A 26564-nucleotide genomic window follows, 5' to 3' on the forward strand; every position below is an offset into this window, starting at 1 on the left:
TCAGACGTAAGGATATGGTTGTTCAAACAATTTGATATGAAGGACTTAGGAGAATGTGCACACATTCTTGGGATCAAAGTTATAAGGGATCGCAAGAAAAGAATGTTGTGTCTATCTCAAGCTTCATATATAGATGCAATCCTTGCTTGTTTTAGCATGCAGAACTCCAAGAAAGGTTTCTTACCTTTTAGGCATGGAGTAGCTTTATCTAAAGAGATGTCTCCGAAGACATCAAAGGAGATAGAGGACATGAAGGCAGTTTCTTATGCTTCGATTGTGGGAAGCTTTTTGTATGCAATGTTGTGTACAAGACCTGATATCTGTTTTACCGTGGGCATGGTTAGCAGATATCAGAGTAACCCTGGACAAGGACATTGGACTGCTGTAAAGCATATATTGAAGTACCTGAGAAGGACTAGAGATTATATGCTAGTTTACCAAGCAGACGATTTGCTCCCTGCGGGTTACATGGATTCGGATTTTCAATCAGATAGGGACAACAGTAAGTCTACATCAGGCTATGTGTTTACTTTAGGAGGTGGATCCATTGCATGGAGGAGTGTTAAGTAAAAATACGTTTCAGACTCAACCATGGAAGCTGAGTATGTGGCAGCCTCTGAGGCAGCCAAAGAAGCAGTATGACTCAGGAACTTTCTAATGGACTTAGATGTGATTCCTGGTTTACCCAAAATCATCACAATTTATTGTGATAATAGCGGTGCAGTTGCAAACTCAAAGGAACCACGAGCCCATAAGGCGAGTAAACATATAGAACACAAGTACCACCTGATACGAGACATCGTCAAACGAGGAGAAGTTGTTATCGCCAAGATTGCATCAGTAGATAACCTGGCAGATCCTTTCACTAAGGCCCTTCCGGCGAAAGCTTTTGATCGGCATGTGGAAGGGATGGGAATCAGATGTATTGCAGGAGATATGGCAGCTTAGTCTTTTAGTATAAGTGGGAGATTGTTAGAGTGTATACTAAAAGTCTAACTTTTGTAAACATTTATTTTAGAAATAAAGGAATCACATTGGTCAAATATCTATATTTATTTGTTGAATATAGTTGTTCAATTAATTTATAAAGTAGATAACATGATGTGTGGTGTCACAGACAGAAGATCATGTATCAGCTCTTTATAAATTATAAACAGTTGCTCATGACTAAGATGGAAAGGAACAAACTATTGGTATAGTCGTAGTGTAATTAGGTATTAGTTTATCTTGACTAATAAATTACACTAGTACACTCTAAGTGTATTGAGTAGGACCATTTTAGGTAAGTTCTTTTTATGCTGACTTAATAAAAGAACTATACCTTAGTTATTATGAAAGTGTGTACTCTTAATCCTAATATAATAACAAGTATATATATTTAGTATTTATTTCTTTAACTTATCAAAGGGTGAGATTTAACTTGATAAATCAATATGCCTGATAAGTTGGGAAATGATATTACTTATAGTGTGTATTGTTAATTATAGAAGGAAACTGTGTCATAGTAATCAAGGTTGAGAATGTCCCCAAGAGGAGCCCATAAGGATTGTCATGTTAAACCCTGCAGGTGGACTTAGTCCGACATGACAATGAGGTTGAGTGGTACTACTCTTGGAGCTAGATATTAATTAAGTGAGTTGTCAGTAACTTACTTAATTAGTGGACATTCGTTATCTTAAACACAGGGAGACTAACACACTCATGATAAGAAGGAGCCCATAAATGTAATTTGGGATAGGTGCGGTAGTGCAACAATAACTCTCTAGTGGAATGAGTTATTGTTGATGAACTTGAGTTGTGTGTTCGGGGCGAATACGGGATACTCAAGCTCATCGGAAGGTCAAAACCAATTTCTCCTCTAGGTCCCTGTCGTAGCCTCATTAGTGCCTTATAAACCACTCATTAAAAGCCCTTCTTGGTGTCCAAGAAAGGAGGCCGGCCCTCTTGCTTGGTGACCAAGCAAGTAGGGGCCGACCATAATAAATTCAAATAGGAGGGGTGTTTTGAATTTTTAAAATCTTCTCTTTGTAGAAAATTATAAGTTTTAAAAGAGATATTTTAATTTTAAAAAACTTTCCTTATTTGAATTAGGTCACATGATTTAATAGAGAGTTTTAAAAGTTTTAAAACTTTCCTTTTTAACCATCCTCATGGTTTTAGAAAAAAGGAAGAGAAGTTTTAAAAATTAAAATTTTCTATTCATGTTAAAAAAGAAAAATTTTTAAGAGAAGTTTTAAATTTTAAAACATGGTTTTAATTTTTAAAACTTTCCTTTTTAACATCCACTTTAGGAAAGAGAGCTTGTAAAATTTTATAAGAGGATTTCTTCTTGTAAAATTTTATAAAAAAAAATTATTATTCCTTCCTATAAGTGGTAGGCCACCCTTGCTTGGTGCCCAAGCAAGGGGCTGGCCAAGATTAAATCAAGCCAATCATTGATTTGGTGATTGATTCAATCAAGAGGAAAGAAAAGGAAAAATAAAAAGGAAAAAGGAAAAACTAGAGGAAGATTTTAATTTTTATAAATATTCTTCCCTTATTTGCCTTGGGCAAGTAATATAAAAGAAGGGGTGAGGAGGCCTCATGAGACACAACTCTTATTCTCTTGCTTGGTGATCCTCTTGGTGTGGCCGACCCTCTCTCTTTTCCCTTTCCCTTTGCTCTCTTTTGCTCCTTATTGGTGGTGGCCGAATATTAGAAGAAGGAGAAGAAAGCTTTGGGTGGTGTTCATCTTGGAGGATCGTCGCCCACACGACGTCCAAGGTGAGGCGAGGAATACGGGAGAAGATCTCAAGGTCATTAGCATACAAAGAGAAGGTATAACTAGTATTTTTTTTCCGCATCATACTAGTTATTTTTCTTTATTAGAATTCCAAACACAAGAGGCATTAGATCTAGTTTTTCGAATTAGTAATTCGTGTTTGTGTTTTTCTTTATTTTTCGAATTTGTGATTTGATTGTTCTTTTTGGTTAAACCTAGAGTTATATAAGGAAATTAAAAATTAGCTTTCCTTAAAAGGCTTTGTCTAAGAAGTGGTGGTTGCTCCCATATCCAAGAAGGTCTTGTGCCTCGCCATGTTTAACCTGGAAGCCAATTTTGGAAATTAATATTTAATTGAATTTATAACGTAGGTGGGTTTGGATCAATAGTGTTAAGTTCCGCTTGCGATCCAAGTCTAAACCATTAAGAACAGATAAGTTAAATTTGGAATCAATAATGTTAAGTTCCGTTTGCGATTCCTAATTTAACTTCTAAAGAACACGATAGGTTATTTAGGAAAGGTTCGACACTTGTACAAAATTTTATACAGTGGAGCCGGTACGATTTTCCTAGGACTTACCAACATTATCCTCGGGTTAGGATGGAGAGTTGAATGTTTCGGTAAAAATCTAGTCATCATAATTTCTAGGATGACATAGATCGTCTGGCTTCCATGAGTTATATCAACTTCCATGGTTGCCAAAATTGCTTGATCTCCTTGCCATCGGTTATCTCTGAACACGATAAGCGCCATAGTTCCTTCTTGTTGCGTGTGTAGTATTTGGATACGTACCTGGAGAACTCCCAGGTGGATGTATTGCATCTGACTTCTTCTTAGTTGGTTAAAGCTTTCTTCTTGAATAAAACTTCTATTAATTTGATGATTATCTGTTACTAGTACCGCTTCTTCAGATATGTGAATGTATACCCTATGATGTGCATCGTCTCGTCGGGAATGATAAAGTACCTCAACATGTACTATTGAAGCTCGTTCTTGCATAGATAGCTGGAGCTGTGCTTCAAGCTCGATTTGTTGCTCAAGAGTATATCTAGGAGTTGTTCTTCCAGTTAATTGTCTTCCCAATCTTCTTACTGCTTGCTGGGTGTTATATAATCGTCGTTGACTTCTTCTGTAGCTTCGAATTTGATCTTCAAATAAAGAAGTTGTAGCTACTTGTTCTGTTCTTATGGCCATCCCTTACAGCTTTTCCTGTTCTTCCTTCAGGATTTTATATGGGTCCTTAAAGACTCTAAGCTTCCCTGCCTTCTCCTTGGGTTTAGAACCAAGAGATAGGTTTTGTAGTTTGGAAATAAGGTCTTGTGGGAATGGAGGAGTATTTTGTTTTCTTAGTTCAACTTGGATATCTTTCAAGGATTCAGCTATTTGAACTAGTAATTGGAGTTGTGTATTATTTTGCTTAATGGTGGTAGCATTACCAGGCGTAACACATTGTTAATCGCAAGGTTTTGCAAAGCCAATAGAGGGGGTTTCTATAGGATCAGTGGAAGAGAGTGCTTCTCGGTATGAACTTGTATTTCTTGCTGTTATAAAAGTGCTCATAAAAGCTGGTAAGTACTTACAGTGACTCCTGGAGCTCAGGCGAGGGCAATTCCTTCCCCGTGAACCTCGTACAGATGTGCCCTTGGACTTACTAAGGCCTCCTGCCTTATTTGCCAAGTTAGGATCTATTCTTTTGCCTCACAGGGTTACGTAGTACCAACTTGTCCGAACAACAGAAGTATGTAAGCCTCTGATACCAGAAAGAGAGGGCGGAGCGGAGAGGGTTTTGGAAGTTTGAAACAAGGTTAGAAACAACACTCTTGAAAGTTCCTTGAAAGCAGAAATCTTACAGAAATCCCTCAAGTAAGGCTCAAGTGGATGCTTGAATGTCTTGCAAGAGGAGATTGCTCCCTTCTTATAGCAGAACGTCAAGTGTTCATTGGGCCCTATCGACATGTTCATTGCTAATCGGATAGAAAGGAATCTTTTAAAGTAGTGGTGTATAATCACGCAAACCTACTTTAGACACGTATATTTACTTTACAACTTGCGAATCTATTTTAAACATATGCCCACAGTGGGTAGTGATGTTTTGGGCCCTAAGATACTGAGATGAAACCCAAAGCATAGCAAACAAAGTATCTCATGAAGGGCGCCTGTGAGATATGTCCGTATGAGCGAACTATTCGTGAGATTTGTTCATTCTCTTCGATATGCTATTGATCAAAGGTGATTGAATCTTGAAGGAAACATCAACCGAGAAGGAAAGATAAAAAACAGTTGACGGGTGAATATTATTTATCTCGAAAAAGAAAAACTATAACCCACAAGGCCTAGGTGACGTTCCCAATGCAAACACCACAGACCTTATTGGTCAATTTCTTTATTCTCCAAAAGTCGACCATCGATATATAAATTAAAGTACCGATGAAGTCGAGGAATTCTGCTTTGAAGCACTCTTCTCCTGCCAAAATATGCATTGTTTCAAGGAATATTTGCTTTGGTTTCCTAGGCAACATTTGAATTCCCCTTTGCTGCCTTTTAAATTCAAGGAATTGAATTAGCACGATTTCAGGGACAGTACTGATCGGCACCGGACAAGCATGGATTGCCGGCTCTTGCTTCTTCTGCTCCTCTTCCTCATGGCGGCCTCCGCATCTAGAGTTCAGGGACAACAGCCACCAGGTACTGCACACACCATTCTACTTGATCCCGCCATGCAACTTAGCTCTCAAGCTTCTGCAGGTTTTATCTTCATCGACAGCGGGATCGATCCAAACTCCTCCTACGTCGACCCAAAACTAAATCTACAATACGTCTCCGACGACCAATTCATAGACACGGGCATAAACTACGCCGTCTCGTCGGCCTACATATCTTCTAACATTTCTCGGAGATTCTTGACATTGAGGAGCTTCCCTGAGGGATCTCGCAACTGCTACACCTTCAAGTCAATCAGCCAGGGCTCAAAATACATCATAAGAGCGACCTTCTTGTATGGAAACTACGACTCCAAGAATAGTCCTTTTGTTCAGTTCGATCTCTACCTCGGAGTCAACCTCTGGAAGAACATAAACCTGACAACTCCTACTGAAAGCATCTTCACTGAAACAGTCAGTGAAGCCACAGCTGATGTGATCTCAGTTTGCCTGATCAACACTGGCCATGGAATTCCTTTCATCTCTGGTTTAGATCTGAGGCCTCTTTCAAACTCTCTTTATCCTCAAGTCAACTCCTCCACCACTTTGGTCAACTTGGATAGATTCTATGTGGGGAATTCTAATTCGATCAGGTACCCTGCTGACCGATATGATCGCTTATGGTTCTTCATTGACACCCCACCTTCATGGAGTGTGACATCGACCGACTCGAGCGTCCAAAACCAGGTGCATGATCAGTTTCAGCCACCACAGGAAGTCATGCAGATTGCAGCATACCCTAGCAGCTCCACCACACTTCAACTCAGCTTGGCACCCGATCCAGGAGACCTAACTGAGTTCTATACGGTCCTCTACTTCTGCGAGCTCCAGCTGAACGCCTCGAGGCAGTTCTTGATCTACCTCAATGGAGCCCTGCTGAACGACGGCAGGCCTTTGGCTCCAACCTACCTCCTCTCTGACGTCGTTTTCAATGCTGATCCAAGTTTAGGGTTTGGTGAGTGCAATATAACTCTTGTTGAAACAGGAAGCTCCATGCTTCCACCTATCATAAATGCCATTGAAGTCTTCACAGCAATGAGAAATGCAAATGTGGCAACCAATGGCCAAGATGGTAATACAACGACAGCAAAAAATTAATAACAGCTAATTTATATAATAAAATTATAAATAACAAGATTTTATTTTTCAGTGGATGCAATGTTGGCAATCAAAGGGTGGTACCAGGTGAGAAGAAACTGGATGGGTGATCCATGCTCTCCACAAGCATATACTTGGGTTGGACTGAATTGTACACAGAATAACTCTGGTGTTCCGATGATCACTGCAGTGTGAGTTCCTTCAATTTTGCAGAGAAGTAGATCATGAATGATTTGAAAGTTGACTTGAGGACTAATGATTCTTTAGATTCAATTTTTTGCAGCAATATGTCATACAGTGGATTGGCAGGTGTAATAACCACATCCTTTGCCAACCTAAGTGCACTGCAATACTTGTAAGTGTTATTTCTCACTGAAATTTCCAAAAGAGAAACATCCTTTATTGATGCGGGAGGGGATCCTAATCTAAATCTTTTATTTTTATTTTTAATTAGTTATTCATTAATTAAGTTTAATTTATTTTTTAATTATATTAATTTTTTTTTCTAAATTTTAGGAAACTAAGTATTACTAGTTAATTTATCCTAAATCTTAGGGAATAAGTCTTGGTTATTTTTTTTCATTTAGATTTTTTTAGGATTCTATGCTTAGATGATGTTTAGAATAAATTATTTTGATATTGAATCAATTGATTTCATTTAAGTTACGTTATGACTACATCTCTTTTTCTTTATACTCTTGATTTAATAATAAGTTTAAGTCTAATTTCGGCTATTCATTTTTTTGTATTATTTCTCTCTTGTTTTCTTATTAATCCCTCTATATGAGGAAGCTTAGCACCATGATCATAATATCCAAGATATAATGATGATTGAGGATTTGACAATCCATATCACCACCGTACTATTTATCGGGAACACCGTGGTCAAGAAGAACGATATGGAGATTTTGATTTCCGAGTTGATCTTCTTGATTTTTTTTGGCACATTACAAGTGGAATGCTTTATTGATTGGACCAACAAAGTAGAGAGAATTTTTTTGTATAAGGAAGTACCTAATCATGTCAAAATAAAATTAGTCGTTATCAAGTTCAAAGGCTGAGCCTCAGCATGATGGGAGCAACTCTATCGATCATGAGAGAGACAAGGTACATCCAAAATCACCGATTGGAAAAAATTAAAAAAAATGGATGAGAATCTACTTTCTTCCCTTTAGCTACGCACAAATATTATTTCAACGACTTCATACATTGAGGCAAGGGCTAGAATCGTCGACGACTATACAGAGGACTTCTATCAGCTTATTTCTAGGAACAATCTATCTAAGACTAAGGAGCATACTATAATGCGATATTTAGGGGGATTATGATAGCCTTTACAAGATTCCTTGATCTCCACTCACTTTGGACTATTTCAGAGGCTTATCAATGAGCCGACTATTGAAAAATAGTTAAATCGAAGACAAACAAATATGAGTGATCAAAACAATCAAGTGGTTCACCCTCAGGAGCTGTACCCTTCCCAGCAACAGCCACAAAGTAACCCTAAGACCTCTATCAAGTGTTTTCGATGTGGTGAATAAGGGCATCGAGCTTCAAATTGTAAAAGATCCTTAAATAATAATAAAAAAATAAAACCCTGCTGGTTCAGGAAGACATGGAGGATGAACCCGAATAGATTGATGAGTGAATTTATGACGATGATATCGATGATGAGATTGTTGGTACCTCGTGGTAGTTTTGATGTGATCAACCAAGTCAGGTTTTCTGTTAGTGTTTAACCCTTATTTCTAAGTGTACAGGAGCTTAGGAACATAGGAAGTCGAGCGGAAGACACAGCTAACAAGAAGGATGACATGGGAAGGGAGCCGACGGGCTCGGTGCATCCGAGGGACGAGGTGCTACGGAAGAGTACACCGGTGGACGAGAAGGACGTGCATGATGTTTGGGGGATGAGAAGTCGGAGCGGAAGCCTGCTCGAGGAGAAGGCCGAAAATTGGGTTCGGGTGAGACCTATTTCAGTTGGCCGAAATCACTCAGGCGATCAGAGCAGCGGAAGAGCTAAAATGGAGCTGCTGGAGGTGCCTTCAACAGGAGTTAAAGGCACCTCCACGACCTTCAATAGGAGTTGAAGGCACCTCCGCGACCTTCAGGCAAAAGGTGTCTTCAGTTGGGCTGAAGGCGCCTTCAACCAGCCATGGAAGGCGCCTTCAACCAAGCAGATTTTACCATTAGCAGTGGATAAACTTTTATCCACTGCACCTCGCTGGAGGCGCCTTCCAGCTCTGTGGAAGGCCCCTTCCAACTATGGATAAAATTTTTCAGGGGCTATAAAAAGTCCCCTGGACCTAGAAAATAGGTAACAACTGTTGTATTCATCTCCTAACTACTTTCTGAGCTTTCAACGAGTGTAAAAGACTTCTTTGCCTTCAAAGAAGGAGATCTTTAGTGCATTTACTTGCCTTGGATTAACAACCTCTCCGGTTGTAACCAAGTAACTCTTTTGGCCTCTTTTTTTAGGTTGTTCATTTATTTTATTTTTTTATCTGAGTTAAAAGTTGAGGAAGGTTTTTTTAACAGCCAGTTCACCTCCCCTCCCTCCGGCCTACTTGTGCCAACAGAGATTCTTTATGAAGATGGTCATAAAACTCTTGTCATACGCAAGAGTCTACTGGTCCCTAAGGAATAACCAGAAGATAATTGGCTTAGAACTAATATCTTTCACACAACTTGCATAGTTACAGATAAAGTTTGCAAGATGATTATTGATAGTGGAAGCTGTGAAAATATTGTATTTGAAGAAGTTGTGCACAAGCTGCAATTGAAGACGGATAGTCATCCAAAACCCTACAAGTTGTCATGGCTGAGCAAAGGGAGATGATAATCATAGATAGACGGTGGCTTTTAACTTTTTCTATTGGCAGCAAGTATTACGATCGAGCATGGTGTGATGTGTGTCAATGGACGCATGTCATGTATTGTTGGCATGACCTTGACAATATGATTGTAGCGTCATCTACGATGGACGGAAGAACACCTACACTCTTACTATTAAAGGGAGGAATATAGTATTGACTCCTCGACGAGAAGGAACCTCTTCAAATTTGGTAACTAATAACTCTACACTACTTTCTATGTTTAGATTTTTGAACGAGATGAAGCACGAAGACATGATCTATGCTTTGATTCCTTACGATAGCGATGTAATAAACCTAGACTTGGATCTACTAACTGAGGTGCAACAACTCCTATTCAACTTTGCTGATTTGATGGTCGTCTCCGGGACTTCCCCTTATGAGAGACATTCAACACCATATTGACCTCATTCTAGGGTTAAGCTTACCTAATCGGTCGGTATACTATCTTAGCCCTAAGGATGCCGAAGAACTACAATGACAAGTTGTGGAGCTATTGAGACGAGGCTATATTCATGAGAGTATGATCCCTTGTGTAGTCCCTGCCCTACTTGTGCTAAAGAAAGATGGTTCGTGGTGTATGTGTTGATAGCAAAGTCATCAAAAAATCACGGTGAGTGTAGATTTCTAATTCCTCGCTTAGATGACATGTTGGATCAACTTTTTGGTTCTAAGAACTTCTCCAAGATCAATCTTACGAGTGGATACCACTAAATTCGAATCAAGCCCAAAGATGAATGAAAGACCACCTTCAAGATATAACATAGGTTGTACGAGTGGATGGTCATGTATTTCAGACTATCCAATGCACCCAACACATTTATGAGATTCATGCATTAGGTCTTGTGACCTTTCACGGGAAGATTCATGGTTGTATACTTTGACGACATCCTCATTTATAGTCTGACACAGGCTTTGCACCGTGATCATCTTTGAACTATCATTGAGAAGCTAAAGGCAAAACACTTGTTTGTCAATAATAGGAAGTGTTTTTTCTTCATGACCTTAGCTTCCTTTCTTGGATTTATAGTATCTACTGATGGTGTTTGTAGAGATCCATCAAATATAAACATAATTTTACAATAGCTGCAGCCAAAAATCATTCACAATGTCTGAAGTTTTCATAGATTGACCTCTTTCTACCGCCGATTCATCTATAATTTTAGCGTCTTGATTACTCCTATCATTGAGTGTCTCAAGGGGTGCGAGTTCAAGTGGACTAAAGCTAGCAAAAGATGACCGAAGCACCCATTCTAGCGCTTCCAGATTTTGACAAACTATTAGAAGTAAATTGTGACACATCTAGCATTAACATTGGTGGTGTTTTAAGTCAATCAGGATACTCTATTACCTTTTTTAGTGAGAAACTATTCTGTGCCAAGAAAAATTACTCTACATATGATTTGGAATTCTTTGCTACTATGCAATCCTTGAAGCATTGACGTCATTATCTCCTGCAGAATGAATTATCTTATTCACTAATCATGAGGCTTTGAAGTGCATCAACGATCAATACAAGCTGAGTAATCGATGCATCAAGTAGGTAAACTACTTGCAAGAGTTCACCTTCATACTGAAGCATCAATCTGGGAGTCTTAATCATGTTGCAGATGCTCTAAGCCGTTGTTCTTCCTTGCTTACTATTATGCCTGCTTTAGATCTTTCTCATATATATATGTTGTTAATCCCTCCTTTGGCAAGATATTTCAGGAGGTAACTAATAGGTTTCACAATGATTTTATTATGCACAATGGTTATCTATTTTATGGACTACGATTATGCATTCCAGACTGTTCCTTAAGGGAGCACATTATCAGTGAATTATATAACGAAGAATACTTTGGCCGAGATAAGATATTAGCCATCATCTCTTCCGACTTCTATTGGTCCAAACTAACTAGTGACGTAGCTCATTTTGTGGACTATTACTTTATTTGTCAGCAATCTAAGGGAACCCTCACCAATGCTGATTTGTATACTTGCTTACCAATTCCCAAAGCCCCTTGGTGCGAGGTTAGCATGGATTTCCTATTGGCTAGTTGTGGTGGAGATTCTTCAAGATGACTTACTTTGTGGCGTCCCAAAAACTATGGATGTTGATCGGATTGCTACCCTCTTCTTGAAAAAGATTGTGCATTTACATGATATTTCTCAAACTATTACTTCATATCGTGATACTAAATTTGTCTGTTAATTTTGGAAGACTTTATGGAGAAAGCTAGGGACGAGAAGCTAAACTTTAGCAGCTCCTATCATCCCCAAACGGATGGTCAGACCGAGGTAGTGAACCAAAACTTGGGAAATCTTCTGAGATGTCTCATAGGAACCAAATTGAAGCAATGAGATCTGGTTTTACCTCAAGCAGAATTCGCATACAACATATCAAAGAACAAGATCACTAGTTTGAGTCCTTTTATTGTTTATAGACGAAACTCATTCGGGGTACTGGATTTAGTTCTTATTTCACGTTTAGGATAAGCTAACTCCAAGGATGAGGAGATGACTGAGTATCTTTGGGTCATTCATGAGCAGGTTAAGCAAGCTATTTAGGAAAACAACATTGAGTACAAGTTTCGGGCAGATAGACATCGATGTTAAGTTCTTTTAACGTTGGTGATATGGTTTGGGTTGTATTAACTCGTGACTGTTTTACTGTGGGTGAATAGAACAAGTTCAAAGATCGGAAGATTGGACGTTGCAAGATACTAGAAAAGATTAATAGCGATGCCTACAGGTTGCGATTTCCTAGTTATTTAAAAACTTTTGATGTTTTTAATGTGAAACATCTAAGTCATTGTGTTGGGGAGCCGGATACACCCACTCTAAACTCAAGGACGAGTACTCTTCAATTCCGAACTACTAATGTAGGAGGGAATCCAAAGTATTTAGATTTGCATATTTTAGATTTATAATTATTTATCTGTTAATTAAGTTTAGTTTGTTTTCTCCTTAATTATATTTAATTTTTTTCCTAAATCTTAAGGAAGTAAGTTTTGTTAGTTAATTTATTCTAAATCTTAGGGAATAAATCTAGTTGGTTATTTTTTCGTTTAAATTTTTTTGAGAGCTATATAAACGTTTAGGATAAGTTATTTTGATAATTGATCAATTAGTTTTGCTTGAGCCATGTTACGGCTACATCTTTTTTCCTCTGTGCTCTTAATTTTATAATAGGTTTAAGTCTAATTCAACTATTCCTTTTGTTGTGTTACTTCTCTCTTATTTTCTTATTAATTCTTCTATAACTTCACGTCTCAGAATAATATACATATTCTGCTCATCGTCATTTATCGATCTCATTAATGAGTTTCTGATAACATTTTGTAGGGATTTGTCTCATAACAACTTAACAGGATCGATACCTGATGGTCTGGGGTATTTGCCATCTCTCAGAGTCTTGTAAGTATTATTTAGTCAGTATTTATATATTTATATGTTGCCTAATGCAAGCTAATGAAGTGAAAAATAAATGAAGTAATTTTGTTATTTGGCTACATGCAGAGATTTGACAGAAAACCAACTTAGTGGAGTCATTCCTTCTGTTCTTCTTGAGAAATCTAAGAATGGTTCTATTACTTTGAGGTTGATCCTCATCTTGAAAACTATACTCGTTTCTTCCATGATAAATGCAACAACTTGTTCTTATTATGATAAATGCAAAATTTTGGTAATGGCAGAACTGAAGGCAACATTTGTCTTGGTGGAGATTCTTGCGAGCCTAAGAATAAGAAGAAGAAGAATTATTTAGCAATTATCGTCATTGCTTCTGTAGTTGCTGCTATGTGTGGGTGCTTGGCGGCAATTATCCTTCTCTGCATACTGAAAAAGAGAAAAGGTTAGTCTTGTTGCAGAACAAGGTTACTGATTCAGAATTCATCATCATGAATTGTGGAATAGTACTTTTTAACTCTGCAGCCAAACGCACCATCAAAGAGCTCCAAATTGGAGGCAAATATCAACTTGAAAATCGAAAATTCACGTACAAGGAACTGGAGTTCATTACTGATAACTTTAGCAAGATCATTGGAAAAGGAGGGTTTGGAATTGTTTACTATGGCCATTTGGAAGATGCTACTGAAGTTGCTGTCAAGTTGCTGACCAAATCATCTTCACAAGGAAAAGAAGATTTTCTTTCCAGCAGCAGAAGAAGATAATAGAAGAGGAGGTAGTAGAGAAGGTTTTGAAATAAAACGACAAGCACTCTTGAAAATGGTAATCTTACAAAAATCCCTCAAGTAAGGCTCAAGTGGATGGTTTTGAAATAAAGCGACAAGCACTCTTGAAATGGTAATCTTACATAAATCCCTCAAGTAAGGCTCAAGTGGATGCTTGAATGTCTTGCAAGAGGAGATTGCTCCCTTCTTATAGCAAAACGTCTGATGTTCATTGGGGCCCCATCGACATGTTCATTGCTAATCGGATAGAAAGGAATCTTTTAAAGTAGTGGTGTATAATCACGCAAACCTACTTTAGACACGTATATTTACTTTACAACTTGCGAATCTATTTTAAACATATGCCCACAGTGGGTAGTGATGTTTTGGGCCCTAAGATACTGAGATGAAACCCAAAGCATAGCAAACAAAGTATCTCATGAAGGGCGCCTGTGAGATATGTCCGTATGAGCGAACTATTCGTGAGATTTGTTCATTCTCTTCGATATGCTATTGATCAAAGGTGATTGAATCTTGAAGGAAACATCAACCGAGAAGGAAAGATAAAAAACAGTTGACGGGTGAATATTATTTATCTCGAAAAAGAAAAACTATAACCCACAAGGCCTAGGTGACGTTCCCAATGCAAACACCACAGACCTTATTGGTCAATTTCTTTATTCTCCAAAAGTCGACCATCGATATATAAATTAAAGTACCGATGAAGTCGAGGAATTCTGCTTTGAAGCACTCTTCTCCTGCCAAAATATGCATTGTTTCAAGGAATATTTGCTTTGGTTTCCTAGGCAACATTTGAATTCCCCTTTGCTGCCTTTTAAATTCAAGGAATTGAATTAGCACGATTTCAGGGACAGTACTGATCGGCACCGGACAAGCATGGATTGCCGGCTCTTGCTTCTTCTGCTCCTCTTCCTCATGGCGGCCTCCGCATCTAGAGTTCAGGGACAACAGCCACCAGGTACTGCACACACCATTCTACTTGATCCCGCCATGCAACTTAGCTCTCAAGCTTCTGCAGGTTTTATCTTCATCGACAGCGGGATCGATCCAAACTCCTCCTACGTCGACCCAAAACTAAATCTACAATACGTCTCCGACGACCAATTCATAGACACGGGCATAAACTACGCCGTCTCGTCGGCCTACATATCTTCTAACATTTCTCGGAGATTCTTGACATTGAGGAGCTTCCCTGAGGGATCTCGCAACTGCTACACCTTCAAGTCAATCAGCCAGGGCTCAAAATACATCATAAGAGCGACCTTCTTGTATGGAAACTACGACTCCAAGAATAGTCCTTTTGTTCAGTTCGATCTCTACCTCGGAGTCAACCTCTGGAAGAACATAAACCTGACAACTCCTACTGAAAGCATCTTCACTGAAACAGTCAGTGAAGCCACAGCTGATGTGATCTCAGTTTGCCTGATCAACACTGGCCATGGAATTCCTTTCATCTCTGGTTTAGATCTGAGGCCTCTTTCAAACTCTCTTTATCCTCAAGTCAACTCCTCCACCACTTTGGTCAACTTGGATAGATTCTATGTGGGGAATTCTAATTCGATCAGGTACCCTGCTGACCGATATGATCGCTTATGGTTCTTCATTGACACCCCACCTTCATGGAGTGTGACATCGACCGACTCGAGCGTCCAAAACCAGGTGCATGATCAGTTTCAGCCACCACAGGAAGTCATGCAGATTGCAGCATACCCTAGCAGCTCCACCACACTTCAACTCAGCTTGGCACCCGATCCAGGAGACCTAACTGAGTTCTATACGGTCCTCTACTTCTGCGAGCTCCAGCTGAACGCCTCGAGGCAGTTCTTGATCTACCTCAATGGAGCCCTGCTGAACGACGGCAGGCCTTTGGCTCCAACCTACCTCCTCTCTGACGTCGTTTTCAATGCTGATCCAAGTTTAGGGTTTGGTGAGTGCAATATAACTCTTGTTGAAACAGGAAGCTCCATGCTTCCACCTATCATAAATGCCATTGAAGTCTTCACAGCAATGAGAAATGCAAATGTGGCAACCAATGGCCAAGATGGTAATACAACGACAGCAAAAAATTAATAACAGCTAATTTATATAATAAAATTATAAATAACAAGATTTTATTTTTCAGTGGATGCAATGTTGGCAATCAAAGGGTGGTACCAGGTGAGAAGAAACTGGATGGGTGATCCATGCTCTCCACAAGCATATACTTGGGTTGGACTGAATTGTACACGGAATAACTCTGGTGTTCCGATGATCACTGCAGTGTGAGTTCCTTCAATTTTGCAGAGAAGTAGATCATGAATGATTTGAAAGTTGACTTGAGGACTAATGATTCTTTAGATTCAATTTTTTGCAGCAATATGTCATACAGTGGATTGGCAGGTGTAATAACCGCATCCTTTGCCAACCTAAGTGCACTGCAATACTTGTAAGTGTTATTTCTCACTGAAATTTCCAAAAGAGAAACATCCTTTATTGATGCGGGAGGGGATCCTAATCTAAATCTTTTATTTTTATTTTTAATTAGTTATTCATTAATTAAGTTTAATTTATTTTAATTATATTAATTTTTTTCTAAATTTTAGGAAACTAAGTATTACTAGTTAATTTATCCTAAATCTTAGGGAATAAGTCTTGGTTATTTTTTTCATTTAGATTTTTTTAGGATTCTATGCTTAGATGATGTTTAGAACAAATTATTTTGATATTGAATCAATTGATTTCATTTAAGTCACGTTATGACTACATCTCTTTTTCTTTATGCTCTTGATTTAATAATAAGTTTAAGTCTAATTTCGGCTATTCATTTTTTTGTATTATTTCTCTTGTTTTCTTATTAATCCCTCTATATGAGGAAGCTTAGCACCATGATCATAATATCCAAGATATAATGATGATTGAGGATTTGACAATCCATATCACCACCGTACTATTTATCGGGAACACCGTGGTCAAGAAGAACGATATGGAGATTTTGATTTCCGAGTTGATCTTCTTGATTTTTTTTGGCACATTACAAGTGGAATGCTTTATTGATTGGACCAACAAAGTAGAGAGAATTTTTTTGTATAAGGAAGTACCTAATCATGTCAAAATAAAATTGGTCGTTATCAAGTTCAAAGGCTGAGCCTCAGCATGATGGGAGCAACTCTATCGATCATGAGAGAGACAAGGTAAATCCAAAATCACCGATTGGAAAAAATTAAAAAAAAACGGATGAGAATCTACTTTCTTCCCTTTAGCTACGCACAAATATTATTTCAACGACTTCATACATTGAGGCAAGGGCTAGAATCGTCGACGACTATACAGAGGACTTCTATCAGCTTATTTCTAGGAACAATCTATCTAAGACTAAGGAGCATACTATAATGCGATATTTAGGGGGATTATGATAGCCTTTACAAGATTCCTTGATCTCCACTCACTTTGGACTATTTCAGAGGCTTATCAATGAGCCGACTATTGAAAAATAGTTAAATCGAAGACAAACAAATATGAGTGATCAAAACAATCAAGTGGTTCACCCTCAGGAGCTGTACCCTTCCCAGCAACAGCCACAAAGTAACCCTAAGACCTCTATCAAGTGTTTTCGATGTGGTGAATAAGGGCATCGAGCTTCAAATTGTAAAAGATCCTTAAATAATAATAAAAAAATAAAACCCTGCTGGTTCAGGAAGACATGGAGGATGAACCCGAATAGATTGATGAGTGAATTTATGACGATGATATCGATGATGAGATTGTTGGTACCTCGTGGTAGTTTTGATGTGATCAACCAAGTCAGGTTTTCTGTTAGTGTTTAACCCTTATTTCTAAGTGTACAGGAGCTTAGGAACATAGGAAGTCGAGCGGAAGACACAGCTAACAAGAAGGATGACATGGGAAGGGAGCCGACGGGCTCGGTGCATCCGAGGGACGAGGTGCTACGGAAGAGTACACCGGTGGACGAGAAGGACGTGCATGATGTTTGGGGGATGAGAAGTCGGAGCGGAAGCCTGCTCGAGGAGAAGGCCGAAAATTGGGTTCGGGTGAGACCTATTTCAGTTGGCCGAAATCACTCAGGCGATCAGAGCAGCGGAAGAGCTAAAATGGAGCTGCTGGAGGTGCCTTCAACAGGAGTTAAAGGCACCTCCACGACCTTCAATAGGAGTTGAAGGCACCTCCGCGACCTTCAGGCAAAAGGTGTCTTCAGTTGGGCTGAAGGCGCCTTCAACCAGCCATGGAAGGCGCCTTCAACCAAGCAGATTTTACCATTAGCAGTGGATAAACTTTTATCCATATTCCAACTATGGATAAAAGCTATCTAAACAATAGGTTCACCCTCAGGAGTTCCTTCCCAACAGCTACACGAGTGTAATTCTAAGACCTCTATCAAGTGTTTTCATTTTCAACTAGTGCAGAGCTTTAGATTGTAAAACCTCCCTTAAAAAAAACCAAGTAACTCTTTGGTTTAGGTTGTTCATTTATGTATTTTATCTGAAAAAATTGAGGAAGGTTTTTTAACGCTCCTATCGAAGACTGAGATTCTTTATGAAGATGGTCATAAAACTCTTGTCATACGCAAGAGTCTACTGGTCTAAGGAATAACCGTAAGATAATTGGCTTAGAACTAATATCTTTCACACAACTTGCATAGTTGTAGATAAAGTTTGCAAGATGATTATTGATAGTGGAAGCTGTGAAAATATTGTATTTGAAGAAGTTGTGCACAAGCTGCAATTGAAGACGGATAGTCATCCAAAACCCTACAAGTTGTCATGGCTGAGCAAAGGGATGATAATCATAGATAGAAGGTGGCTTTTAACTTTTCTATTGGCAGCAAGTATTACGATCGAGCATGGTGTGATGTGTGTCAATGGACGCATGTCATGTATTGTTGGCATGACCTTGATAATATGATTGTAGCGTCATCCACGATGGATGGAAGAACACCTACACTCTTACTATTAAAGGGAGGAATATAGTATTGACTCCTCGACGAGAAGGAACCTCTTCAAATTTGGTAACTAATAACTCTACACTACTTTCTATGTTTAGATTTTTGAACGAGATGAAGCACGAAGACATGATCTATGCTTTGATTCCTTACGATAGCGATGTAATAAACCTAGACTTGGATCTACTAACTGAGGTGCAACAACTCCTATTCAACTTTGTCGATTTGATGGTCGTCTCCGGGACTTCCCCTTATGAGAGACATTCAACACCATATTGACCTCATTCTAGGGTTAAGCTTACCTAATCGGTCGGTATACTATATTAGCCCTAAGGATGCCGAAGAACTACAATGACAAGTTGTGGAGCTATTGAGACGAGGCTATATTCATGAGAGTATGATCCCTTGTGTAGTCCCTGCCCTACTTGTGCTAAAGAAAGATGGTTCGTGGTGTATGTGTTGATAGCAAAGTCATCAAAAATCACGGTGAGTGTAGATTTCAATTCCTCGCTTAGATGACATGTTGGATCAACTTTTGGTTCTAAGAACTTCTCCAAGATCAATCTTACGAGTGGATACCACTAAATTGAATCAAGCCCAAAGATGAATGAAAGACCACCTTCAAGATATAACATAGGTTGTACGAGTGGATGGTCATGTATTTCAGACTATCCAATGCACCCAACACATTTATGAGATTCATGCATTAGGTCTTGTGACCTTTCACGGAAGATTCATGGTTGTATACTTTGAGGACATCCTCATTTATAGTCTGACACAGGCTTTGCACCGTGATCATCTTTGAACTATCATTGAGAAGCTAAAGGCAAAACACTTGTTTGTCAATAATAGGAAGTGTTTTTTCTTCATGACCTTAGCTTCCTTTCTTGGATTTATAGTATCTACTGATGGTGTTTGTAGAGATCCATCAAATATAAACATAATTTTACAATAGCTGCAGCCAAAAATCATTCACAATGTCTGAAGTTTTCATAGATTGACCTCTTTCTACCGCCGATTCATCTATAATTTTAGCGTCTTGATTACTCCTATCATTGAGTGTCTCAAGGGGTGCGAGTTCAAGTGGACTAAAGCTAGCAAAGATGACCGAAGCACCCATTCTAGCGCTTCCAGATTTTGACAAACTATTAGAAGTAAATTGTGACACATCTAGCATTAACATTGGTGGTGTTTTAAGTCAATCAGGATACTCTATTACCTTTTTTAGTGAGAAACTATTCTGTGCCAAGAAAAATTACTCTACATATGATTTGGAATTCTTTGCTACTATGCAATCCTTGAAGCATTGACGTCATTATCTCCTATCTTATTCACTAACTAGCCAGCATACCATGTTAGTAAGGATGCATCAAAAACTACTTGCAAGTTATGCACCTATTGAGACAAGGTTATACTCGTAAGAGTATCCTTGTGCGTCTCTTCCTTGCTTACTTATTATGCCCGCTTTAGATCTTTCTCATATATATATGTTGTTAATCCCTCCTTTGGCAAGATATTTCAGGAGGTAACTAATAGGTTTCACAATGATTTTATTATGCACAATGGTTATCTATTTTATGGACTACGATTATGCATTCCAGATCGCTCCTTAAGGGAGCACATTATCGCTGAATTATATAACGAAGAATACTTTGCCGAGATAAGATATTAGCCATCATCTCTTCCGACTTCTATTGGTCCAAACTAACTAGTGACGAGCTCATTTTGTGGACTATTACTTTATTTGTCAGCAATCTAAGGGAACCCTCACCAATGCTGATTTGTATACTTGCTTACCAATTCCCAAAGCCCCTTGGTGCGAGGTTAGCATGGATTTCCTATTGGCTAGTTGTGGTGGAGATTCTTCAAGATGACTTACTTTGTGGCGTCCCAAAAACTATGGATGTTGATCGGATTGCTACCTCTTCTTGAAAAAGATTGTGCATTTACATGATATTTCTCAAACTATTACTTCATATCGTGATACTAAATTTGTCTGTTAATTTTGGAAGACTTTATGGAAAGCTAGGGACGAGAAGCTAAACTTTAGCAGCCCTATCATCCCCAAACGGATGGTCGGACTGAGGTAGTGAACCAAAACTTGGGAAATCTTCTGAGATGTCTCATAGGAACCAAATTGAAGCAATGAGATCTGTTTTACCTCAAGCAGTCACATACAACATATCAAAGAACAAGATCACTAGTTTGAGTCCTTTATTGTTTATAGACGAAACTCATTCGGTACTGGATTTAGTTCTTATTTCACGTTTAGGATAAGCTAACTCCAAGGATGAGGAGATGACCGAGTATCTTTGGGTCATTCATGAGCGGGTTAAGCAAGCTATTTAGGAAAACAACATTGAGTACAAGTTTCGGGCAGATAGACATCGATGTTAAGTTCTTTTTAACGCTGGTGATATGGTTTGGGTTGTATTAACTCGTGATATTTCCATGGGGTGAATAGAACAAGTTCAAAGATCGGAAGATTGGACGTTGCAAGATACTAGAAAAGATTAATAGCGATGCCTACAGGTTGCGATTTCCTAGTTATTTAAAAACTTTTGATGTTTTTAATGTGAAACATCTAAGTCATTGTGTTGGGGAGCCGGATACACCCACTCTAAACTCAAGGACGAGTACTCTTCAATTCCGAACTACTAATGTAGGAGGGAATCCAAAGTATTTAGATTTGCATATTTTAGATTTATAATTATTTATCTGTTAATTAAGTTTAGTTTGTTTTCTCCTTAATTATATTTAATTTTTTTCCTAAATCTTAAGGAAGTAAGTTTTGTTAGTTAATTTATTCTAAATCTTAGGGAATAAATCTAGTTGGTTATTTTTTCGTTTAAATTTTTTTGAGAGCTATATAAACGTTTAGGATAAGTTATTTTGATAATTGATCAATTAGTTTTGCTTGAGCCATGTTACGGCTACATCTTTTTTCCTCTGTGCTCTTAATTTTATAATAGGTTTAAGTCTAATTCAACTATTCCTTTTGTTGTGTTACTTCTCTCTTATTTTCTTATTAATTCTTCTATAACTTCACGTCTCAGAATAATATACATATTCTGCTCATCGTCATTTATCGATCTCATTAATGAGTTTCTGATAACATTTTGTAGGGATTTGTCTCATAACAACTTAACAGGATCGATACCTGATGGTCTGGGGTATTTGCCATCTCTCAGAGTCTTGTAAGTATTATTTAGTCAGTATTTATATATTTATATGTTGCCTAATGCAAGCTAATGAAGTGAAAAATAAATGAAGTAATTTTGTTATTTGGCTACATGCAGAGATTTGACAGAAAACCAACTTAGTGGAGTCATTCCTTCTGTTCTTCTTGAGAAATCTAAGAATGGTTCTATTACTTTGAGGTTGATCCTCATCTTGAAAACTATACTCGTTTCTTCCATGATAAATGCAACAACTTGTTCTTATTATGATAAATGCAAAATTTTGGTAATGGCAGAACTGAAGGCAACATTTGTCTTGGTGGAGATTCTTGCGAGCCTAAGAATAAGAAGAAGAAGAATTATTTAGCAATTATCGTCATTGCTTCTGTAGTTGCTGCTATGTGTGGGTGCTTGGCGGCAATTATCCTTCTCTGCATACTGAAAAAGAGAAAAGGTTAGTCTTGTTGCAGAACAAGGTTACTGATTCAGAATTCATCATCATGAATTGTGGAATAGTACTTTTTAACTCTGCAGCCAAACGCACCATCAAAGAGCTCCAAATTGGAGGCAAATATCAACTTGAAAATCGAAAATTCACGTACAAGGAACTGGAGTTCATTACTGATAACTTTAGCAAGATCATTGGAAAAGGAGGGTTTGGAATTGTTTACTATGGCCATTTGGAAGATGCTACTGAAGTTGCTGTCAAGTTGCTGACCAAATCATCTTCACAAGGAAAAGAAGATTTTCTTTCTGAGGTAACTGATCCTAGTTGAATTGTATACACACGAATCCGAAAAGTGGCCACTTAAACAATTTCATCTTCCAAATCCAGGCTGAACATTTGACAAGGGTTCATCACAAGAATTTGGTTTCTTTGGTGGGCTATTGCATGGATGAAGATCATTTGGCACTCGTATGCGAATTTATGCCCAAGGGAAACCTTAAAGAATACCTCAAAGGTTGTGAACTCACTAACCACTTCTGCTGCTGAAAATTTATATCAAACATAAAATTATTCTCATTGCATCCTCTCGATTGGTCTGTGAAGGTACTAACTAGCTCTTATCATATATTTCAACAGCTAGTCAAACTGAGACGCCTTTGAAATGGGAACAACGTCTCCGAATTGCCATTGATGCCGCACAAGGTTGACACTAAATTACCATAGCTTGTTCCTGTGTTACTTAATAATTAATGAACATACATGTTTCACGTGTGTCAGGACTTGAGTATCTGCACACCGGATGCAAACCTCCACTTGTTCATAGAGACGTGAAGACCGCTAACATACTCTTGAACGAAAGACTAGAAGCGAAAATAGCTGATTTTGGACTATCCAAGCGTTTCCAAGATGACAACACCGGCCACACATCCACAAGGATTGTTGGCACTATCGGATACCTTGATCCAGAGTATCTCACATCAATTTATTCAGTTCATCTATTTGATGCCGACATTGCTATTACATGTTTAAATCCACCAAAGCCTTACGGAATTCTACTTGTCTAGGTACTATGTCAATAACCAACTCAGCCGGAAGAGCGATGTGTATAGCTTTGGAGTGGTTCTTTTGGAACTCATCACTGGAAAATCTCCCATATTTAGTGATCTTGAAGACATTCACATAGTTCAATGGGTTAAAGAAAGGCTTGCCAATGGAAACATAGAGGATGTTATCGACACAATCATATGCGAAGAGAGAGTCCTAAATTCATCTTGGAAGGTGGCCAATGTCGCATTGGCAAGCACTACACACACTTCGAGTACGAGGCCAACGATGACTGAAGTGGTGATGGAGCTAAAGGAGTGCTTGGCAATGTACACTGATGGTGATAAGATGTTGTTGAAGCATGGAAGCAGTGAGGTGGATCCGAGTCTCTTGGAATTTCATCATGTCGGAAGCATTTCTGATGCTGAAGGCCCTTCGGCTCGTTGATTTGTCGCACTTACATTGACTGATTGTCGAAATTGATTTCTAGTTTTGGATTTACAAATTTGAATAGGCTTCCATTCATCAATTGTGTTACCTTAGACATTATGTACATAAATTGTGATGGTAAACTTTGTTGGAAATTTAAATGAAAAATTAAATCTAGATATATGGATCAAAATTGACAAATTTTGTTCATCCAACTTGAAAGGTTTAAGTACCCTTTGGATGAGTCAATCTCATTTATTGATTTCTAAAGGATGACATCTAATAAAGAGATAGTATGTCTCTTAGAAAAGGATGCAATCTATATCATCCAATTCAAAATGGATGGATGAGATCTAATTGAACCAAGATGCTCTTATACGTACCCTTCATTTAGTATAAATAAGACCACTCACATTTTCATTTGAATCACTCAATTCATTTAAACAAAGTAAACATTGTATTCCATACTTACATTAGAGAGTTCGAGAAGCTTTTTCGGTTCAGAGGTCTTGCGATTTACAGTGATGCTATCGCAAGATAAAATCGTTGCATCTTGAGAGATGATTATTGTGTTCCATAAACATCATGTGCGGGATAAATTTATCTTAAAGAGATAGAGTCGAACTCTAGTCTCGACTTCGCCAAAATGATGTTACACCTCATTATGGTCGCGCTCAAATTGCACCACAACCAATTCAACAAACTTGGATTGGTGATGACATTGAATAGGCTTGATCGATGTTTCTTCTTGCAAAGGTGCTTTTGCCGTTGGAATGATAACAAGAAGAAAATAGAAGAAGAAGACGGATGAGAGTTATAAATTCCGATATATATATACTTTTATGATTGCGTTATATTAATTAAATCATAAAAGTAATTAATTTCAACATTATAGTAAGAGTCATATTTGACTTATAATACCAGTCTTCTTGAATATTGCATCCAATCTTTCTTGAGAAATATCGAACCATTTATATTCTTGAGAATTGTCATGCTCTTTAGATTCTGGATAAGTGCTTTATTTCTAATACTCTCCCTTTATGACTCTTGATCCTGTCTAAACATTGAGTCGGTGGACATTGGAGATGTGATATTCTCCGCTATCTTCGACTGGTGATGTGGATCTCCGGTGAACCTGCAAAGGAGCCGAGCCGGGAGGGATTTCCCGGTGACGACCCTCCGACGCTCAAGTCAGGCAGTGAGGAAGAAGAGGAACAAGGTAACGCTACTGTGACTACAATGATCAGAATCGCATACCTCCGTCGAAGTCTAGGGGTCCTTATATAGGACCTTAGGGAGGCGCGGGCATGCTTCTCGATGCGTGCACGCTTCCCCAAACATACCTCAGTAGGGTTGTGTCAGAAAAGCATGTCTGACACCATTCCACAATCGTCCGAGCAAATCCCTGATGTGACGATGGAAACTTCCACCGTACGATACTCTGTCCGCTCCGGCCGCCGACCATGCTGTTTGTCGGTGGCAGGTGTCTCGAGAATGATGTTACTAGCTGTCCCTTTTGTCCCTTTGCGCCTCTTGTATGTTCCCGGGCCGAGCGGACTGCCCGCTCGGCGCTCATGGCCTCCGGGAATGCGCATACCTCGGACCGGGTAGGGAAGCCCTGCTCATGTGCTCGGATGGGATTGCACCTTATTGTCCCGTGGCTCTGCCGAGCGGCCTGTCCGCTCGGCCCAGAGACTCTTTTACCTTGAGCATCGGAAACCCGACCCTTGGTCGGGCTGTCTTTCGTCCGGCCTGGGAGACCCCTGGCCGGATGTTCGGTCGGCCGGATGATCGATCAGCCCTCTGTCCGCTCGGCACGACCTTGGGGTTGACCCTCTTGACCATTGACCTCCACGTGTCATTGACCTCCCGCTAACGAGGGTCTCCCGTCCTTACCATCGATCACATGCCTCCCCTCAAGTCTAGTTAAAGGAGGCGCTAAGTCCGACTGACTGGACTATCGGTCTGGCGACATGACGGTCGTTCTGTATCTGATGAGAATGCCGCTCAGCCTAGAACCCACTGACACTTGAAGAGTTCGACATGCCGGTGGATGTCTTGCCGACCCAACGTCGGTCAACGCCAATGTCCTCCGAATTTCCTCGAAACTCGTGCAAATCCCTGCCATTAAGGCCGAGCACACGCCCTCGCCTGCGTAATAGCGGTCATTAAATGCACCCAATGGGGTGATGCCACGTGGCCAGGCGGCCGTCATCGCCTGCTCGAGCTGTCAGACTCGATGTGACCCCTACCGCTTTGAATTCAATGGGCAGATGTGCTCCTCAGATCCCGTGCCCTGGATCGGGCGGTCCCTGCAGCTCGAGACCAACCTTTATAAGGCTGCTTCCTTTTCTTCCGCCGCTTCCGCTCTATCGCGCCCGTGCCTTTGAAGGTTTCTGCTTCGTTCTCCGGCGAACCCGTTCTCGACATTCCGGCCCTTCGCTCTCTTCTCCAGCCATCCTCTTTTCTGTAAGAACTCTTTGCTCACTCCCTTTTTGTTTTCTTCGCGCTTTTTCTTTGCATTCCGGTGGTGTCTGCGCATCGCAGGCACTATTCCGTTCATTTCCTCCATTGCCTTCTGCTTTCCCTTTGTCTTCCACCCCGGTGGCAATGGCTAGTTCTTCTGCCCCTTCTCCCGGTCTTTGGTATCAAACCATGGAGAGTAGGTTTGATTCGGGAGACGCCTTCAAATTACTTAACACCTATGAAATCCCTGATGACCATAAACTAATTCTGGCCGAGTCGTCCGACCGGCTCCATGACCCGCCGACCGGCACTGTTACCTTCTTCCGCGACCAGTTCGTAGGCGGCCTTAGGTTTCCGATCCACCCATTTATCTTAGAAGTTTGCAACTATTTTCGTATTCCGCTAGGCCAGCTTGTTCCAAATTCCTTTAGGCTGCTGTATGGCGTAGTTGTGCT

At 39.4% G+C, this 26564-nt stretch overlaps 1 protein-coding gene across 1 annotated transcript; it reads left to right on the top strand.

Annotated features, from left to right (window-relative positions):
* Positions 1 to 5513: 5513 nt before the first annotated feature.
* Positions 5514 to 23768, top strand: LOC122011037 (senescence-induced receptor-like serine/threonine-protein kinase). Its single transcript, XM_042567484.1, has 18 exons — positions 5514 to 6533; positions 6612 to 6750; positions 6843 to 6914; positions 12760 to 12831; positions 12934 to 13014; positions 13110 to 13267; positions 13348 to 13522; positions 14456 to 15651; positions 15730 to 15868; positions 15961 to 16032; positions 21669 to 21740; positions 21843 to 21923; positions 22019 to 22176; positions 22257 to 22480; positions 22558 to 22684; positions 22807 to 22872; positions 22948 to 23137; positions 23235 to 23768. The coding sequence occupies exons 1-18, from the start codon at positions 6182 to 6184 to the stop codon at positions 23659 to 23661; spliced, it is 3801 nt and encodes a 1266-aa protein (XP_042423418.1). The 5' UTR covers positions 5514 to 6181; the 3' UTR covers positions 23662 to 23768.
* The last annotated feature ends 2796 nt before the right edge of the window (positions 23769 to 26564 follow it).

Source organism: Zingiber officinale, chromosome 8A (genome assembly GCF_018446385.1).
Source record: "Zingiber officinale cultivar Zhangliang chromosome 8A, Zo_v1.1, whole genome shotgun sequence".
Classification (NCBI taxonomy): Eukaryota; Viridiplantae; Streptophyta; class Magnoliopsida; order Zingiberales; family Zingiberaceae; genus Zingiber; species Zingiber officinale.

Excerpts from the sequence above, each read along its gene's own strand:
- LOC122011037 (XM_042567484.1), top strand. The coding sequence starts at position 6,182 with ATGCAGATTGCAGCATACCCTAGCAGCTCCACCACACTTCAACTCAGC. Across the intron at positions 15,652-15,729 it reads GGCAACCAATGGCCAAGATG|TGGATGCAATGTTGGCAATC; the intron begins GTAATACAACGA and ends TTTATTTTTCAG. Across the intron at positions 15,869-15,960 it reads GTTCCGATGATCACTGCAGT|CAATATGTCATACAGTGGAT; the intron begins GTGAGTTCCTTC and ends AATTTTTTGCAG.